Genomic DNA, 20,219 nt, shown 5'->3' with positions numbered 1-20,219 from the left:
ATATTAGGAGAGCCTGTACTAGTAAAATAGCGATTGGGGTGGAGAGGAAAGGGCAGATCTTGGCAATATTATAAAGGTGAGACCGGCAGGTCTTGGTGACGGGGGTGTGTGGGGTAAATGAGAGAGCCGAGTCAAGGATGACACCGAGGTTGCGGGCTTGAGAGACAGAAAGGATGCTCGTACCATCCACAGTGATAGGGATGTCAGGGAGAGGACAGGACTTGGGAAGGAAGATTAGGAGCTCAGTTTTGGACATGTTGAGTTTTAGGTGGCAGGCAGACATCCAGGTAGAGATGTCCTGGAGGCAGGAGGAGATACAAGCCTGAAGGGAGGGGGATAGGACGGGGCAGAGATGTAGATTTGTGTGTCATCTGCATAGAGATGATAGTTGAAGATGTTAGTGGGAGCGGATGAGTTCACTGGAGGTGAATGTAAATGAAGAACAGAAGAGGGCCAAGGACTGACCCTTGAGGAACTCCTACAGTTACGGGATGGGAAGGGGAGAAGGAGCCTGCGGAAGGAGACCGAGAATGAAAGATGAGGAGTACCAGGGAGGAAGGAGTCCGTGAAGCCAAGGTGAGATAGTTGTGGTAGAGAAGGGGATGGTCTACAGTCTCAAAGGTAGCTGAGAAGTCAGGGAGGATTAGGATGGATTAGGAGCCATTGGATTTGGCAAGAAGGAAGTCATGGGTGACTTTTGAGAGAGCAGTCTCGGTAGAGTGGAGGGAATGGAAGCCAGATTGGAGGGGATCCAGGAGAGAATTGGAGTTAAGGAATTTTAGGCAGCGAGTCTAGATGACTCGGTCTAGGAGTTTGGAAAGGAAGGGTAGTAGGGAGGTAGGGCGATAACTGGATGGGGAAGTGGGGTCGAGAGAGAGCTTTTTTTATGATGGGGGAGACACGGGCATGTTTGAAGGCAGAGGGGAAGAAGTCATCGGAGAGTGAGTGGTTAAAGATAGAAGTTAAGGAGGGGAGGAGGGAAGGGGCGATGTATTTATAAGGTGAGCGGGAATGGGGTCCGAGGCGCAGGTGGAGGGGGTTGCACTTGCGAGGAGGGAAGAGATCTCTGAGGATACTGCAGGGAAAGAAGGGAAAGTAGGGGAGAGGGGTGGGAGTCGGGGAGAGGCAGAAGGGGGAGGGGTGACTTTGGGGAGCTCAGACCTGATTGTGTTAGTTTTCTTGATGAAGTAGGTGGCCAGATCGTTGGGGGTGAGGGATGGGAGAGAGGAAGGAACAGGAGGCCTGAGGAGAGAATTAAAGGTCTGGAACAGTTGGGGGTGACGGGCATGGGTGTCAACGAGGGAAGATAAGTAGTTTTGCCTGGCGGAGTAGAGGGCAGAGTTAAGGCAGGAAGGATAAATTTAAAATGGATAAGGTTGGCTTGGTGCTTGGACCTTTCCAGCAGCGTTCAGCAGCTCGAGCATAAGACCGTAGGAGGCGGACAGAGGCAGTGACTCAGGGCTGTGGGTTAGTGGAGCGAGAGTGGTGGAGGGAAAGGGGGACCAGTGAGTTGAGATGAGTAGAGAGGGTGGAGATGAGAGCGGTGACCTGATTGATCATCGAGAGTGGGGAGAGAGAATAGGGAGGCAAGTTGGGGAGAGATGCTTTTGGAGAGACAGATGGGTCAGAGAAGCAGTGTGGCTCAGTGAAAAGAGCCCGGGCTTGGGAGTCAGAGGTCATGGGTTCGAATTCTGGCTCTGCCACTTGGCAGCTATGTGACTGTGAGCAAGTCACTTCACTTCTCTGGGCCTCAGTGACCTCATCTGTAAAATGGGGATGAAGATTGTGAGCCCTACGTCAGACAACCTGATTACCCTGTATTTACCTCAGTGCTTAGAACAGTGCTCTGCACATAGTAAGCACTTAACAAATACCAACAGTATTATTATCAAGAGAGCGGAGGTCTCTGTGGGGGAGTAATACAGATTTGCAGGGGGAGAGAGTGGGAGAGAGGAGGCAGGTGAGAAGGTGATGGTCCAAGAGAGGGATTTCAGAGTTGGTGAGGGAGGAGATAGTACAATGGTAGGCGATGATGAGATAGAGGGTATGACCAGGTTGGTGAGTGGGCGAGGTGTGATGGAGAAGGAGGTTGGCAGAGTCGAGGAGCGATAGCAGGCAGGCAGCAGAGGAGTCACTGGGTACATCCATTTGGATGTCGAAGTCTCCGAGGATCAGAGTGGGCAGAAAGGAGAGAAAGAAGGTGAGAAAGGGGTCAAGGTGGTTTGAACAAGTCGGAGGTGGGACCAGGAGGGCTGTAGATGACAGCTACAAGAGTCTGGAGGGGTGGTAGAGGTAAATGATATGGGCTTCAAAGGAGGGGAAGGAGAGAGAAGGGGGGGAGGGATAGTGCGGAATCGGCATCAGGGTGAGAGAAGGAAGCTGACGCCTCCTCCCTTTCCAGTGAGTCTGGGGGAGTGGGAGGAGAGACCTGCATTGGAGAGAGCAGTGGTGGAGACCATGTCTTTAGGAGTGAGCCAGGTCTCTATAAGAATGAGGAGGAGGAGAGAGCAGGAAAGGCAAAGGACAAGGATGAAAGGTAGTTTACCTGTAATGGAGCGGCAGTTCCAGAGGCCACACTTTAAAGTAGCTCTGGGTTTTGGGGGGGACGTGGGGGAGAGTGGGGGGAGGGGAGGGTTTGGATGGGAACAAGGTGGCAGGGTCCTGGGCAGGGAGAGTGAGAAGAGGGGTGGCGGTGGGACAGGAGGACTGGGATGAAGCGTGGGTGGGGTGTTTCACGGACTCTGTCCTCTCCTGGTTCTCCTCTTACCTCTCTGGCCGGTCATTCTCGGTCTCCTTCGCTGGAGCCTCCTCCCCCTCCCATCCTTTAACTGTTGGAGTTCTTCAAGGGTCAGTTCTTGGCCCTCTTCTGTTCTCCATTTACACTCACTCCCTCAGTGAACTCATTCGCTCTCACGGCTTTGACTACCATCTCTACGCAGATGACATGCAGATCTACATCTCCGCCCCTGTCCTCTCCCCCTCCCTTCAGGCTCGCATCTCCTCCTGCCTCCAGGACGTCTCCACCTGGATATTGGCCCGCCACCTAAAACTCAACATGAGCAAGACTGAGCTCCTCATCTTCCCTCCCAAACCCGGTCCTCTCCCAGACTTCTCTATCACCGTGGATGGCACGACCATCCTTTCCGTCTCTCCCGCCCGCAGTCTCGGTGTCATCCTTGACTCGTCTCTCTCGTTCACCCCACACATCCTATCCGTTACCAAGACCTGCCGGTTTCACCTCTACAACATCGCCAAGATCCGCCCTTTCCTCTCCACCCAAACGATTACCTTACTGTTACAGGCTCTCGTTATATCCCGGCTAGACTACTGTGTCAGCCTTCTCTCTGACCTCCCTTCCTTCTCTCTCGCCCCGCTCCAGTCTATTCTTCACTCCGCTGCCCGGCTCATCTTCCTGCAGAAACGATCTGGGCATGTCACTCCCCTTCTTAAACAACTCCAGTGGTTGCCTATTAACCTCCGCTCCAAACAAAAACTCCTCACTCTAGGCTTCAAGGCTCTCCATCACCTTGCCCCTTCCTACCTCTCCTCCCTTCTCTCTTTCTACCACCCACCCCGCACGCTCCGCTCCTCTGCCGCCCACCTCCTCACCGTCCCTCGGTCTCGCCTATCCCGCCGTCGACCCCTGGGTCAAGTCCTCCCGCGGTCCTGGAACGCCCTCCCTCCTCACCTCCGCCAAACTGATTCTCTTTCCCTCTTCAAAACCCTACTTAAAACTCACCTCCTCCAAGAGGCGTTCCCAGACTGAGCTCCTCTTCTCCCTCTACTCCCTCTGCCACCCCCCCTTTACCTCTCCACAGCTAAACCCTCTTTTTCCCCTTTTTCCTCTGCTCCTCCACCTCTCCCTTCCCATCCCCACAGCACTGTACTCGTCCGCTCAACTGTATATACTTTCATTACCCTATTTATTTTGTTAATGAATTGTACATCGCCTTGATTCTATTTAGTTGCCATTGTTTTTATGAGATGTTCTTCCCCTTGACTCTATTTATTGCCATTGTTCTTGTCTGTCCGTCTCCCCCGATTAGACTGTAAGCCCGTCAAACGGCAGGGACTGTCTCTATCTGTTGCCGACTTGTTCATCCCAAGCGCTTAGTACAGTGCTCTGCACATAGTAAGCGCTCAATAAAACTACTGAATGAATGAAAGAGGGAAGGGGGGATGGTGGGAGGAGGGGGTTTGGTGGGGAGGAGCATGGGGGAGAGGGAAGAGTGGTGGCGCTGGTAAAGTGGGGTTATAGGGCGGGGGAGGGGAGGAGGCAGAGGAGAGAGCTGGAAAGAGCTGGGCTGGGCGAGAGAGGGGAAGGGGGAGGAGAGGATTTGAAGGGGCAGATGGGGGGGTGGGAGGAGGACAAGGTGAGGCCAGAGAGGTAGGTGGCAGCACTGAGAACAATTAACAATAACATGTGAAAGAGGAAATATAGTAACATGATACAATAAAGTATTATTAATAAGCGGGTGATGACCAGGGTTGGGTGTTGACTTGACTAAGAGTCGACCTGATCAAAATCAAAGTCAAAAGGCTAACGGCAAAGGAGAGTCCTGGGGTTTATGGTCCAAATGTCTCTGAGGCAGTGGAGGGACCCCGGAGGATGTCTGATGTGGGTTGCGGGCGTAGGTGGCGGCTAAAGTAAGGTAACACAGTGAGAATAAGGACACTGTTGCCCAGGGATGGGGAGTGGAAGGAGGGCATGGGGGAAATCAGTCACCTCACAGGGAAAGAGGGAGGGAGGGCTTCCCAAAGAATGGCCTCTTCTGGGCCAGTTGGGGGAGGGTGGTTGGGGAGCACAATGTCCCAAGGCCCAGGGTGGGAGGAGTAGGGAGCACAATGTCCCAAAGCCCGAGCAGGGGAGCACAGTGTCCCACGACCCCATGTGGGGAGTGGGTCCTGGGGAAAATAGAGTCCTGCGGCTCAGGTTTGCTACCAGGATGGGCTATGAGGGTCATGGAAAGTAGTGGGGAGGTCTGGGAGCTATTCGTGAATCTGGTGGCTGTGGGGTCTGGGGTGGCGATTACTGTTATTATTAACAGTATTACATCTATTATTGTATTTGTTTTGATGGTATTGATGCCTGATTACTTGTTTTGTTTTGCTGTCTCTCCCCCTTTTAGACTGTGAGCCCTTTGTTGGGTAGAGATTGTCTCTATATGTTGCTGAATTGTACATTCCAAGTGCTTAGTACAGTGCTCTGCACACAGTAAGTGCCCAATAAATACGATTGAATGAATGAATTAATGATTCTAAACTAACTCCCTGGGGGCATATTTTGTGCCTACCACAAAATTCTGTTGTACAAATTCTGTAGTAGTCTCCAAGCTCTTAGTACAGTGCTTCTCACACAGTATATGCTCAGTATATGGCATTGATTGATTGGCAGGAAAATTACTCAGAACAGCAAAAGAACCAGTGGATAAGGAGGGAGTGGGGACTCAGAGGGAATGGATTTACCTGCAGTGACTGGGCAGGATGTAGTTTGGGCTGTGACTCCGGGAGGTACTAGCAAATAGAACAGGGCATATTCCCCAGCCCTCCCTTATTATGAGATGTCATATCCCTAAATTTCCCCCTACTTATTCCTCCTCAATCTTTTTTGTAATTTGTGAGTTAAAGGTATTATTTCAACTATGAAAGTGAAGTTATTTTACATTCTATATCAAATCAAATAAACTTTTCTTAAGAATGAAAGAATTAAGAATTAAATGCAGTTATTATACATTTTATACCAAATCAAATAAAGGTTTCTTAAGAATTAAAGAATCAAGAATTAAAGTGACTGAATGAGTAGAGGTAATTAAGATTGTAGTAGAATTGTAACTTGAAATTTTCAGCTACTTTTACATAAATCTGATTTGGAAAATCGGAGGCGGTTATCTCTTAGCATGTAGTCACAACATATAGGGTAATGTTCAGTTGAAACTTGCAGAGCTCTTGTGCTCTCCAAGAGCACAAATTAAACAGGCAAATCAAGAAAGTAGACACCTATTTTAGGATGCAGGATCCTTTCTTTGGACACTGTTCTTTTGGGGTATTGCATTAGGTCATCTGTGTGTTCCCCTTCCCTCATTTTGTTGTTTTGAAGTGAATTCCCACATCATCTTTCTTCCTAAAATTATAGGAGCAATCAGTAGCCTGGAAACTCTGTTCACAGTCTTATTTAACTTAAATGGTCAATATGCTCCTTTTTTTCCTTTAGACTTGTGTACTTTAGGAACCTCAAAAAGGAGAACTACTTTCCTTTTTTAAGAACTTAATTTTTCATTATTGATTGTTGGGAAGTAAAGCTAACAAAACTGCATAGGGAGGACATAAACCAGTGACAGACTCATGCAAGGGTATCTCTTTTACCAAGCCATCCAAAACGAGAATTTATTTCAGTAAATCTGTGTCCTTAATACAAGAGTCCATTCTTGGATGCACTATACCTGTTTGGACAGGTGCTGAAAGGAGTAAAGCTTGGCTGGAGTGTAGATGAGGCTGTCTGGGTCAGGAGACTCTAAGAGCTCCCTCTGGTAGCAGCAGAGTGGGTAGTTGAGGCTAGCCTGTCCAGATAGATCAAGGCCAAATTGTTTGAGTGAGTAGATTGTTCGACTTCTAAACTTGTCTGCTGTATGGCATGTCACTTCCCTTTTGTGCCTAGGTTACCTCATTTGTAAAATGGGGATTAAGACTGTGAGGCCCATGCAGACAGGGACTTGGTCCAACCTAATTTGCTTATGTCTACCCCAGCCATTAGTACAGTGTCTGACACATAGTAATCAATTAACAAATATCATTATTATTATTATCATCATCACAGGCAGTGTGGTCTAATAATGTTGTTATTTGTTAAGCGTTTACTATGTGCAGAGCACTGTTCTAAGCGCTGATCTAGTAGTGAGCATAGGCCTGCTTCTAATCCCACTCCCTTGGAGAATTTATTAATTCGCTCACATGCCTTCAGTAGTACCTTTCTGCAGATTATCCCAAAACTATTACTCCAGCCCTGATCTCTCCCTCTCTCCCTCTCTTTTCTCCTGACTTCAAGACATGTCTACTTGGATGCCCTCCTGTTACCTCAAACGTGTAAAACAGAACTTATCTTCCCATCCAAACGCTATCCTCCCCATAACTTTTCCTTCACTGTAGACTTCTCCCCTACTACTTTTAAACTTGCCCAAAGTTTTCCTTCAATTATCGCCCATCTCCCTCCTGCCATTCCTCCCCAAAATACTTGAGCAAGCTGTCTACATCTGCTGTCTCAAGTTCCTCTCCTTGGCCCCCTTCCATCTGACTTCCATCCTCTACACTCCACAGAAACCACCCACTCAAAGATCATTAATTATCTCCTCCTTGCAAGTCCAACAACCTCTACTCCATCCTGATCCTCGACCTCTTAGCTGTCTTTGACACTAATGACCACTGCTTTAATCTGGAAACATTATCCAGTGTTGACTGCACTAACATTGTCCTCCTGGTTCTCCTGTCTCTCTGGCCTCTCATTCTCAGTCTCTTTCCTAGGCACCTCATCTGCTGCCCATCCCCCAACTATGGGTATCCCTTAAAGTTCACTATGGGTCGCTTTCTTTTCTCTGTCTACACCTACTCCCTTAGAAAACATATATGCTGACATGGCTTCAATTATCATTTTTATGCTGATGACACCCAAATCCTCATCTCCAGCTCTGATCTCGCTCCCTCTGTGCAGTCTTGCATTTCCTTCTGTTGTCAAGACATCTCTACTTGACTGTCCTCCTGTCACCTCAAATTTAATACGGCTAAAACTGAACTTCTTATCTTCCCACCCAAACCCTGTCCTCCTGCTCACTTTCCCATCACGTTTGATGGCACCACCATCCTTCCCGTTTCACAGGTTTGTAACGTTAGCATTATCTTTGACTTCTTTCTCATTCCACTCACATATTCAAGCCATCACTAAATACTGTCAGTCTATCTTTACAGCATCGCCAAAATCATCCCCTTCTGCTCAGTCCAAACTGCAACCCCATTAATAATAAATAATAGTTATAATAATAATATTGGTATCTGTTAAGTGTTTACTGTGTGCCAAACCCTCTTCTAAGCACTGGGGTAGATAGAAGGTAATCAGGTTCACAGACTTAATCCCATATGGGGTTCACAGACTTAATCGCCATTTTACAGATGGGGTAACTGAGGCATACAGAAGTTAAGTGACTTGTCCAAGGTCATTCAGCAGACAAGTGGCAGAGTCGGGGTTAGAACCCACATCATCTGACTCCCAAGCCTGTGCTCTTGCGATTAGGCAACAGTGCTTTGCAAGCACTTGTCCTATCCTACCTTGTTTATTGTATCAGCCTCCTTGCTGACCTCCCTACTTCCTATGTCTCCCCACTCCAGTCCATACTCCATTCTGCTGCCTGAATCATTTTCCTTCAAACACTTTCAGACCATGGTTCCCCACTACTCAAGAAATTCCAGTGGTTGCCTATCCTCCTTTTCAAACAAAAATTCACCATTGTCTTTAAAACGTTTAATCACCTTTCCCCCTTCTGCCTCACCTCACTACTTTCGTATTACAGCCTAGCCCACACACTTTGTTCTTCTAATACTAACCTTCTCACTGTACCTCAGTCACATCTGTTGACCCCACTCTCTCGACCCCATTTCCCCTTCCAGTTATTGCCATTATCTCCCTACTACCCTTCCTTTCCAAGATCCTAGAACGAGTCATCTACACTTGATGCTTAGAATTCCTTAACTCCCATTCTATCCTGAACCCCCTCCAATCTGGTTTCTGTCCCCTCCACTCTACTGAGACTGCTCTCTCTAAGGTCACCCGTGACCTCCTTCTTGCCAAATCCAATGGCTTCTACTTCATTCTAATCCTCCTTGACCTCTCAGCTGCCTTTGACACTGTCGACCATCCCCTTCTCCTCCACACCTTATCTCCCTTTGGCTTCACGGACTCCGTTTTATCCTGGTTCTCCTCTTATCTCTCTGGCCGGTCATTTTTGGTCTCCTTCACAGGCTCCTCCTCCCTCTCCCATCCTCTAACTGTTGGGGTTCCTCAAGGGTCAATTCTTGGCCCTCTTCTGTTCTCCATATACACTCACTCCCTTGGTGAACTCATTTGCTCTCACAGCTTCAACTAGCATCTCTATGCAAATGACACACAGATCTACATCTCTGCCCCTGTCCTCTCCCCCTCCCTTCAGGTTCATATCTCCTCCTGCCTCCAAGACGTTTCTACCTTTCATTAATTCAGTAGTATTTATTGAGCGCTTACTATGTGCAGAGCACTGTACTAAGCACTTGGAATGTACAAATTGGTAATAGATAGAGACAGACCTTGCCCTTTGACGGGCTTACAGTCTAATCGGGGGAGACGGACAGACAAGAACAATGGCAGTAAATAGAATCATGGTGAAGAACATCTCATTAAAACAATAACAAGTAGAATCAAGGTGATGTACATCTCATTAACAAATAGGGTAATGAAGATATGTACAGTTGAGTGGATGAGTACAGTGCTGAGGGGATGGGAAGGGAGAGGGGGAGGAGCAGAGGGAAAGGGGGGAGAAGAGGGTTTAGCTGCGGAGAGGTGAAGGGGGGGTAGAGGGAGCAGAGGGAAAAGGGGAGCTCAGTTTGGGAAGGCCTCTTGGAGGAGGTGAGCTTTACGTAGGGTTTTGAAGAGGGGAAGATAATTAGTTTGCCGGAGGTGAGGAGGGAGGGAGTTCCAGGACCGCTTGAGGACATGACCCAGGAGTCATCAGCCGGATAGGTGAAAACGCGGGACAGTGAGGAGGTGGATGGCAGAGGAGAGGAGGGTGTGGGGTGGGCAGTAGAAAAAAGGGAGGAGAGGTAGGTAGGGGCAAGGTGATGGAGAGCCTTGAAGCCTAGAATGAGAAGTTTTTGTTTTGTGCGGAGGTTGATAGGCAACCACTGGAGGTTTCTAAGAAGGGGAGTGACATGCCCAGAGCATTTCTGCAGGAAGATGAGCCGGGCAGCAGAATGAAGAATAGACTGGAGCGGGGAGAGAGAGGAGGAAGGGAGATCAGAGAGAAGGCTGACACAGTAATCTAGCCAGGATATTATGAGAGCCTGTAGCAGTAAGGTAGCTGTTTGGATGGAGAGGAAACGGCAGATCTTGGCGATATTATACAGGTGAGGCCGGCAGGTTTTGGTAACGGATTTGATGTGTGGGATGAACGAGAGAGCCAAGCCAAAGATGACACCGAGGTTGCGGGCCTGAGAGACGGGAAGGATGGTCGTACCATCCACGGTGATAGGGAAGTCAGGGAGAGGACAGGGCTTGGGAGGGAAGATGAGGAGCTCAGTTTTGGTCATGTTGAGTTTTAGGTGTCAGGCAGACATCCAGGTAGAGACGTCCTGGAGGCCTGAAGGGAGGGGGAGAGGACAGGGGCTGTCTGCCCACCACCTAAAAACTCAACATTACGAAAACATCATCCGTCATCATTAGAACCCACACCCTCTTACTCCCAATCTGTCATTTAAGTCCTTTCGTTTCTTCTTAAATTTTTTCCTTTCTCCAAGGAAGTGTCACTTTAGTCAAAGACTCTTAGTCCTGGCACTTCAGTATCTTGATAAGGCTACTATGTCATTCTCCTCCCTAATCCCAATGCCTTCAGTCCCTCCCATCTTCAATCAACCTCTGTTGTCTGGATCATTTTGCTCAAGTGCCATCTGCACACATCTCCCCATTCCACAAAAACCTTTAATTGTTACTTTTTCCACATCAAATCAAAACTGGCTGTTGACTTTAAGACACTCCATCAGCTCTATTCCCCTAACACCTACTCTTCATCTCACTACTCCCTAGTTCACAGAGTTCATCCTTCTCCAGGTAACCTACTCTCTGTACCTTGTTCTCAACTCTCCTACCCTGACCTACACCTCATTCCTTTCCTGTCATGTGAAGAGGTTCAAATATGATTCTCTTGCCAAATCCATAGGCTCCTACTCTAATTCTAATCTTCCTTGACCTCTCAGCTGCCTTTGACACTGTAGACCATCCCCTTCTCCACACCTGATCTCACCTTGGCTTCATGGACTCCGTTCTCTCCTGGTTCTCCTCTTATCTTTCCGGTAGTTTATTCTCGGTCTCCTTCGCAGGCTCCTCCTCCCCCTCCCATCCTCTAACTGTTGGGGTTCCTCGAGGGTCAGTTCTTGGCCCTCTTCTGTGCTCCATCTAGACTCACTCCCTTGGTGAACTCATTTGCTGTCACGGTTTCAACTCTCATCTCTATGCAGATGACACACAAATCTACATCTCTTCCCCTCCCCCCTCCCTCCTGCCTACCTTGATGTCTGCCTGCCACCTAAAGCTCAACATGTCCAAAACTGAGCTCCTTATTTTCCCTCCCAAGTCCTGTCCTCTTCCTGACTTCCCTATCACAGTGGATGGTACGACCATCCTTCCCATCTCTCAAGCCCGCAACCTCTTTTTCATCTTTGATTTGGCTCTGTCATTCACCCCACACATCCAATCCATCACCAAGACCTGCCGGTCTCACCTTTATAACATTGCCAAGATCCACCCTTTCCTCTCCATCCAAACGGCGATGTTACTTGTATAGCCTCTCATAATATCCTGGCTGGATTATTGTGTCAGCCTTCTCTCAGATCTCCCTTCCTCCTGTCTCTCCCCGCTCCAATCTATTCTTCATTCCGGTGCCTGGCTCATCTTCCTGCAGAAACGCTTTGGGCTTGTCACTCCCCTTCTTAAAAACATGCCTATCAACCTCTGCATGAAACAAAAACTTCTCACTGTAGGCTACAAGGCTCTCTATCACCTTGCCCCCTCCTACCTCTCCTCCCTTCTCTCTTTCTACTGCCCACCCCATAGGCTCTGCTCCTCTGCCGCCCACATCCTCACCGTCCCCTGTTCTCGCCTATCCCGCCCTCGATCCCTGGGTCACATCCTCTTGCTGTCCTAGAATGCCCTCCCTCCTTACCTCCGCCAAACTAATTCTCTTTCCCTCTTCAAAGCCCTACTGAGAGCTCACCTCCTCCAAGAGGCTTTCCCAGACTGAGCTTTCCCTTTTCCCTCTGCTCCCTCTGCTGCCTCTCTGCCCCCCCCTTCACCTCCCCTCACCTAAGCCCCCTATTCCCCACATTTCCCTCTCCTTCTCCCCCTCTTCCCCTCCACACTGTGCTCATCTGCTCATTTGTATATATTTTTATTACCCTATTTATTTTGTTAATGAGATGTACATCCCCTTGATTCTAGTTATTACTGTTGTTTTTGTCTGTCTGTCTACCCCGATTGGACTGTAAGCCCATCAGTTGGCAGGGACTGTCTCTATCTGTTGCCGATTTGTACATTCCAAGCGCTTAGTATAGTGCTCTGCACATAAGCGCTCAATAAATACTATTGATTGAATGAATGAATGAGTATCTTCAAAGTAATGGGGCTTGTTGGAAAGCACACAGACCTGGGAATCAGAGGTTCTGGGATCTCTGCCAATGCCAGTTGTCTGATGTGTGATCTTGGATAAGTCACTTCACTTCTGTGCCTTAGTTCCGTCATCTGTAAAATGCAAATTAAACCCTGTCCTTCCAACTCAGACTGAGCCTTACCTAGGAAGGAACTGACAGTATCTAACCTGATTATCGTGTATGTACCCCAGGGCATAGACCAATGTGTGCAGCACATAGGAAGCACCTTTTTAAAAATAAAAAGGTCTCCTGAAATCCCCTATCTACAAGAGCAATTTCTGCATGGCACACAGTCACTAACATCTGTAGCACTTTTGTAAGGTGCCCTGCACACAGTAAGTGCTTAATAAATACAGTTGAATGAATGAATACTGTGCTTATTTATGCACATATCCACTGATCCATTTTCTTCATCCTCCTTTTTACCTGTGTCTCTCCCCCACAAAAGTAATCACTCTTTGAATAATAACAATAATAATAATAATGGTATTTGTTAAGTACTTACTACATGCCAGACATTTTACTAAACACTGGGTTGGATACAAGCAAGTTGAATTGCCCAATTTAATTAATTCAGTGCTCTGTTTACAGTAAGTATGCAGTAAAGTCTTTTGATCACTTTAAAAATCAGGACAACAGGAAAAAAAAAGATCTGGAGTATGTAACTACTATGTGAAAAGTTTACCAATTGAATATCATTTCAGCAAGGCCAACATTAATCCAACAGTTGGGGAAGTATGTGGTAGCTTGAGCTTCTGCCCTTTTTACTGTGATTGGACTCTGGCAGTGGTAGACGGCAATAAGACAATTTTTCTGGAACCTGGGGCTCTAATTCCTTTCTGTATGGACTAGGTGTATTCTAGTTGGTATCCTTTCTCCTTAAGTAAGGCATGTATTAAGCACTTAATATTTGCTAAGTAATGTTTTTATTCTATTAATCATTTGCATTAATGAGCACTTATTAGGTGCAGAGCACTTTAATAAGCACTTGGGATGGTACAGTCTAACAAAGTTGATAGAAATTTTCCCTGTCCACAAGGCGTTTACAGGCTAGAGGTGAAACAGACATGTTCTTAAATGCTATGGGATTGGGGAGGGATGAATAAAGGGTGCAATTTCAAGTGCAAAAGCAATGCAGAAGGAGTGGGAAAAGAGGAATTGAGGGCTTAGTCGGGTGCAACCTGTTGTAGGAATTGTGCTTTTACTAAGGTTTTGAAGGTGGGGAGAGGGAGCATCTGCTGGATATGAGAATATGGTGAGTTGCAGGCCAGAGGCAGGATATGGGTGAGAGGTCCGCAGCTAGAAAAACTAGATAGGGGAGTGAAGTGTGTGAACTGGGTTGTAATAGGAAATCAGGGAGGTAAAGTAGAAGGGGGAAAGGTGATGAAATGCTTTGAAGACTATGGTAAGGAGTTCCTGTTATGTGCTTAGTGAGCACTTACTACATGTTTGGGAAAGTACAATATAACAGAGTTGGTAGACCTGTCCCCTGCACGCGTGGAGCTTACAGATATAAGAACTTACCAGATTGGTCGCAGTCTCTGGCCCACTCCTAAATTTTTCAAAACCTATATTTTTCCCCTTTGTACAGATGAGGAAAGTAAAGTACCGAGTGATTAAATCACCTGGCCGTGGTCACACTAAAGTGATCAAGCCTGTGATCAAGCTGGGACTAGAATTTAGGCCTCTTGGTTCCCAGTCTTAAGCTTTCAGCTAGGCCACACTCCTGTCCCCATTATTTGTAAATCATTTATGTTTGCTTGTTTTTTGCATTATAAGTTTCCTTACTACTTGAATGTACACCTGAAAATCCAGGTGTCATATCCAGTTTTTAAAATGTTGGAAAATGCTTACGATAGTATAATTTTTTAAAAATTATATGGAAACATTTAACATTTCTATTTTGTGTTGTCATAGGGACACTAGTATTGGCCCAAGATTCTACAGAAGATGAGGAAACAGTAGAGGATACAGTGGTTGAAGATGAGGATGATGAAGCAGAGATTGAAGATGAACCTACAGATTTGGTGAATGTTATCATTAGTTATCACAGATTTTGAATTACATAAAATCTGGGTTTTTCTTTCTGAAGAAGCGTTTGATTAAAATTTGTTAGTCCCATGATTTAAGTGTGTTGCTATTTGTTTTCCAGTTTTATCCAGAACAAAGAATTTGAAAAAGTTTGTGAATTAAAATATAGCTGTTTCAGATTAATCAGAATTTAAGTCAACTGACTGGTTTTAATTTAATTATATTAGTTTCTTGAGTTTACTCTGTTTGAAACTGAACTCATCTTCCTTCCCAAGCCCTCTCCTCCTTCTGACTGTCTTATTAATGTTTACCCCACTGCTGTCTTCCTTGTCTCTCAAGTCAGCAGTCTCAGTCAGGGAATCAGTGATATTTACTGAGTACGTTGAGTGTGCAGAGCACTCTCTTCTTGACTCTTCTCTCTCCTTCAAACGTATAGTCAATCATCAATTCCCTTTGTTCTTCCTACACTCTTCCTTGCCATCCAAATCACTACCACAATTATCACTTCAGTCTCCTTGCTGACCTCCCTGCCTCCAGCTTTTTGACTCTCCAGTCCATGTTTCACTCTGGTCCCATATTCTTCTTCTGAAACATTGTCCTTTGCATGACTCCCCACTCTTCAAAATCTCTAGTGGTTACTTATTCGTCTCCACATCAAGCAGAAACTCCTCACCATCAGCTTTGAGGCATGTAATCAGTTCTCTTCCCACACTTGTGCTATCCCCTTTCACACTACAAACCCACACACTTCTCTCCTCTGATACATTTTCCCAGCAGGATCTCAAGATGAGATTTCCTCCCTCCTTTCAAAATCCACCCCTTCCACCTATGTCTCCAACCCCAGTCCTTCACACCTCATCAAACTCTTGCCCATTCCCTTCCTTCTCTTACTACAGTTCTTCAACTGTCAGCTCTCCAGTGGCATCTTCCCCACTGCTTTCAATCATGCTCTTGCTTCCCTATCCTAAAAAAAATCCTCCCATAACCCCACAACTCCTTTCACTTATCTCCTCTTCTCTATACTGAAAGCTTATTGTGGGCAGGGAATGTGTCAGTTTATTGTTATATTGTTACTCTTCTAAGCATTTAGTATAGTGCTCTGCACACAAAAAATATTCAGTGAATACTACTGAATGAATCTTATAGTTACCCTAAAACTCCTTGAGTGAGTTGTCTACATCTCCTCTTTTCTCTTTCTTCCAGTAATCTCCTGATGCCCTCCAGTCTGGCTTCCATGCCCTTGACTCCACTAGAACTTCCCCCTGCTACCAGTGACCTCCATGCCAAATCCACTGACCTCTATTCCATCCCAATCCTCCTTTGACCTCATAGCTGCCTTTAACATTGTGGACCTCCCCCTTCTCTTGGAAACATTTTCTAAGCTTGGCTTCACTGACATTGTCCTCTTTTGGTTTTCCTCCCATCTCTCTAGCTGCTCATTATCGGTGTCTTTTATGGGTTTCTCCTTTGCATCCCATCCTTTAAATGTGGGAGTGTCTCAGGGCTCAGTCTTCGGGTTCCTCCTGTTGTCTAACTATTCCCACTTCCTTGGAGAACTCAATTCCTCACATGACTTCAACTATGATATCTAAGCAGGTGATTTCCAAATCTACATCTCCAGCCCTGATCTTTCTTCTCTACTGTCTCATATTAACACCCACCTTCAGGACATCTCTATTTGATATCTCACTAATGCCTCAAACTTAATATGTCTGAAACAGTACTACTTATCTTCCCACTCAAACTCTATCCTCTCCTTTATGTTCCCATCACTTGTAGTCAGTATCACTATTCTCCCTATCTCACAAACCCTTAACCTTTGGCTTGTCCTTGAGTGATTTGTCACTCAGTGCATATATTCAGTCTGACACAACACTCTGTTTTATCAAAGTCATGTCACTAAAATCTGTCCTTTTCTCTCCATCCAAACTGCTAACATGTTAATCCAAGCACTTAGTCTATCCTGCTGCAAATCATCAGCCTCCCTGCCTCCTATCTCTCCCCACTTGAGCCATACTTCTCTTTACTGCTCAGATAATTTTTCTGCAAAGTTGTTCAGTCCTGGTTACCCTACTCCTGAAGAACCTCCAGTGTGTGTGCCCCACCACCTCTGCATTAAACATAAACTCCTTAAAATACTCCATTACCTCATACCCTCCAATCTTACCTTGCTGATTTCCTACAACAACCCAGCCCCACAAAGTTTGGTCCTCTAATGCCAACCTAGTCACAATACCTTCATCACATCTATTTTTGCAGAGTGAAGTATGCCTGAAGTGGGGAGAGACATTAAAGTAATGTCAGATATGGGAGGATGTGGGGTCAGGTAATGATGGCATTCATTAAGCACTTACTATATGTCAAGCACTGTTCTAAGCACTGGGGTAGTTACAAGGTAATCAGGTTGTCCCCTGTGGGGCTTACATTGCTAATCCCCATTTTATAGATGAGGTAACTGAGGCATAGAGAAGTTAAGTGACTTGCCCAAAGTCCCAAAGCTAATAAGTCGCAAAGCCATGATTAGAACTCACAACCTCTAACTCCCAAGCCTGTGATCTATCCATTTGGCCATGTTGCTTCTGTGAATATCTCAGCACTATGAAAATCAGAGTGCTCCAGGGATTTAGAATCAATTGCATGGATGATGTAGAAGTAGGGTAGAGAAATGAGAGGTTTAGTCAGGGAAGGCTGTGGATGGTAGACAGGCAGGACCTTTAGAGTGTAGACTCATTGTGGTCAGGAAATTCATGGACCAACTCTCTTGAATTGTCCCAATAATAACAATAATGGTGATAATTGTGGTGTTCATTAAATGCATATTATCTGCTGGCAAAGATACAAGCAAATCAGGTTGGACACAGTCCCTGTCCCGCATGGGGCTCACAGTCTTAATCCCCATTTTACAGATAAAGTAACAGAGGCACGGAGAAATGAAGTGACTTGCCTAGGTCACACAGCAGAAAAGTGCCAGAGCCGAAATTAGAATGCGAGTCCTTCTGACCCCTAGGGTCATGCCCTGTCCATTATACCATACTAAGGTCTGCCTCACTCACTAGATTCTAAGGTGCATGAGTGCAGAGATTGTGTCCATTTACTCTTTTGTACATGCCCAAACAATTCAGTGCATTGCTCACACTGCTCAGTAAATACTTTGATTCATTGATTTGAAAAACAGTTGGTCATTTCTTAGGGAAAATGATGAGAGCACTAGATAGGAAATCAAAAGACTTATGTTACAGTAAGGTCCCTATTTAGAAAACATCAGTACCAAGTATCCTTCACTTTTAAGATTTTTGAAGAGTTTGTATGGGTTTTGCAGTTCTTCTTTTTCTTGGAAAAAGAACAAACAGTTTAAAATAAAAAACTCTCCATATCAAATTAAATTTATCTCATGGCCTGTCTCTCTTTCTTCTCCAATCCTCAGTTTAAAGCCTTACCTTCCACAACTCTGGTTGTTGTAAAGAAGCAGAGATTGTGTTCCTCTCCAGCCTGGCAATTATTGGAGCCTTCTTCCCTCTTCTGTCCTGCTCAGTAACAGAGTTCACTGCTCGTCACCATCAGTAGAGGACAGACAGAAGTGGAATTCAGCTACCACTCATCATAAAAGTTACAAGAACTCCTTTCATGGGAATCCTACTCAATTATCCACTCAGATAGTAAAACAGTATAGACCATCATAAAGCTGGCAGATACAAAATGGGGGTTTATTGTTTTCACTATTGTAATGGTATTATAAGGTTCTATGCCCAGTTATATATTTGGTAGAAAAGCATTGAAGATAGTCCCTTCCTATTCTCTTCAGTGGGTTAGACCCCAACACCTCTTTTTATTATGTTCACCTCTAACATAATACAAACAATGAGAGCAATTAAAAATTCAGTCAAAATTAAGACCATAAATGTCAATGAATTAGAGAAGCAATGTGGCCCGCTGAAAGGTCCAGGCAGGAGCAATGTTGTGAGCAAGCAGGAGACAAGAAACCAAGGCAGTGATTAGGTTGATATTATCAATCAGTCATTTGCCTTCTCTATGACCTTGGGGTGTCACTAAATTCTCTGTGCCTCATGTAAACTGTGAAATGGGGATTAAGTCTGTTAGCCCCATTTGGGACATAGGCTCTGCCAAATTTATAAGCCCATATCTACCCTAGCTCTTGATACAGTGCCTGGCACATAGTAACTTCTTAAGAAACTTGTTAACAAATAAAGTTTTTTTAATGAGAAATCAGTAATATTTATTGAGCCCCTACCTTGTACAGAGCACTGCACTGAGCTCTTGAAAGAGTACAGTACAGTAGAATTGGTATACACATTCCCTGACCACTGGGAGCTACCATCTAGAGGGGGAAACAGACCTTAATGTAAATAAATTATTGATGTGTACATTGGAGGAGACTCGGATTTATCAGCCTTCCAGGCATTGATCTTGGGTTCCAAATACTGTTTGAGAAGGTAAATTCTCATGACCACTGTGCTGTGTGGAGAGAAAGGGTGAGGAGGAGAAGGCTCTGAAATACTAGAATAGGGATTGAGGAGTCTGCTCCAGGCATTAGATGGCTTCTTATAAACCCTGGAGCATGTGATATCTTGGTCATGTGATGCCTCTGCTCCCAGAGTGGATGGCCATTCCAACCATCAGGGTTCTAAAATTAGCAGTAATGGTAAGTTAATAAAACAATGATTACAAAGTTTTGGGTTGTTTGGGAAGGAGTAAATTGAAGATATTTTACCCAGGATGGCATTTGCTTTAGGGACTAGAACCTGGCAAGGGTCTCATATCAGGATTTCAGTGCCATCCCAAAAGTGTACCAGGCTTTATTCCTTGTGGCAACCTATTCATTGCACCGAGATCCTGGACCAATATGAAGCAGGTCTGTTGTAATGTTTTGAATCAGATGATGTTTTTATGCTGATCCAACCTTGTCCAGAGCTCGGGAATCTCAGATCAAATAGTTAATAATAATAATATTGGTATTTGTTAAGTGCTTACTATGTGCCGAGCACTGTTCTAAGCGCTGGGGTAGACACAGGGGAATCAAGTCCCACGTGGGGCTCACAGTCTTCATCCCCATTTTACAGATGAGGTAACTGAGGCACTGAGAAGTGAAGTGACTTGCCCACAGTCACACAGGGTTCAGGGCTCTATCCGAGTCAACCATGGAACCATGGTTTTCTCTGTTTTTCTTCCTTCCTTCCTGTCCTTTCTTGGTTCAGGTGGGTTTTTCAGTTTGGTCTCTTTCCATTCTAACAAGGCTGGTACTATGAGAGGTGTTTACAGTAGTTCCTGCTCATTTCCTCACTTACTTTGTGACTTTTTATGAAAAACTCAAGTTTCCTATGCATTAAAATAGGCAAATAATTCTTACATGGATACCCCGAATCTATTAAGGAAAAAGCACTTTTAAAAGGTACTATCTATCAAAAATTTTAATTTAATTTTAAATTTTTTTAATAGTTAAAATGCTGTTTGTTGGCCATGGGAACTGTTGAGCAGTATAGGAAGGGAATATAGCCTTACTGGCATTGTCCAAGTGTAGTTTAGTTACCTTAACATAAACAAAATTGCAGTAATAGCCAATTTTCTAGCAAAAACATTCAAATATAGCCACTTGCAAGCCTAATTTTTTTGGGTTTTATAGGTTTTTCTAGTATTTCTTGAACATGCATTATAATAAATAGCTAAAAGCATAATTGGGAGCAGTTCATTCATTCATTCATTCAATAGTATTTATTGAGCACTGTACTAAGCCCTTG

At 45.3% G+C, this 20,219-nt stretch overlaps 1 protein-coding gene across 4 annotated transcripts in view; it reads left to right on the top strand.

The window, feature by feature from the left end:
- LOC114808661 (translocon-associated protein subunit alpha) overlaps positions 1-20,219 on the top strand; it is a 36,512-nt gene that overhangs the window by 2,162 nt on the left and 14,131 nt on the right. For all 4 annotated transcript variants that reach the window (XM_039910973.1, XM_029056448.1, XM_029056449.1 and 1 more), the window contains exon 2: positions 14,353-14,462. In XM_039910973.1, the coding sequence (XP_039766907.1) occupies positions 14,353-14,462 (110 nt within the window). The remainder of the gene's footprint in view (positions 1-14,352; positions 14,463-20,219) is intronic.

Source organism: Ornithorhynchus anatinus, chromosome Y2 (genome assembly GCF_004115215.2).
Source record: "Ornithorhynchus anatinus isolate Pmale09 chromosome Y2, mOrnAna1.pri.v4, whole genome shotgun sequence".
Classification (NCBI taxonomy): Eukaryota; Metazoa; Chordata; class Mammalia; order Monotremata; family Ornithorhynchidae; genus Ornithorhynchus; species Ornithorhynchus anatinus.
Note: the sequence above shows the minus strand (reverse complement) of the source record. Positions and strands in the feature narration are given on the sequence as shown.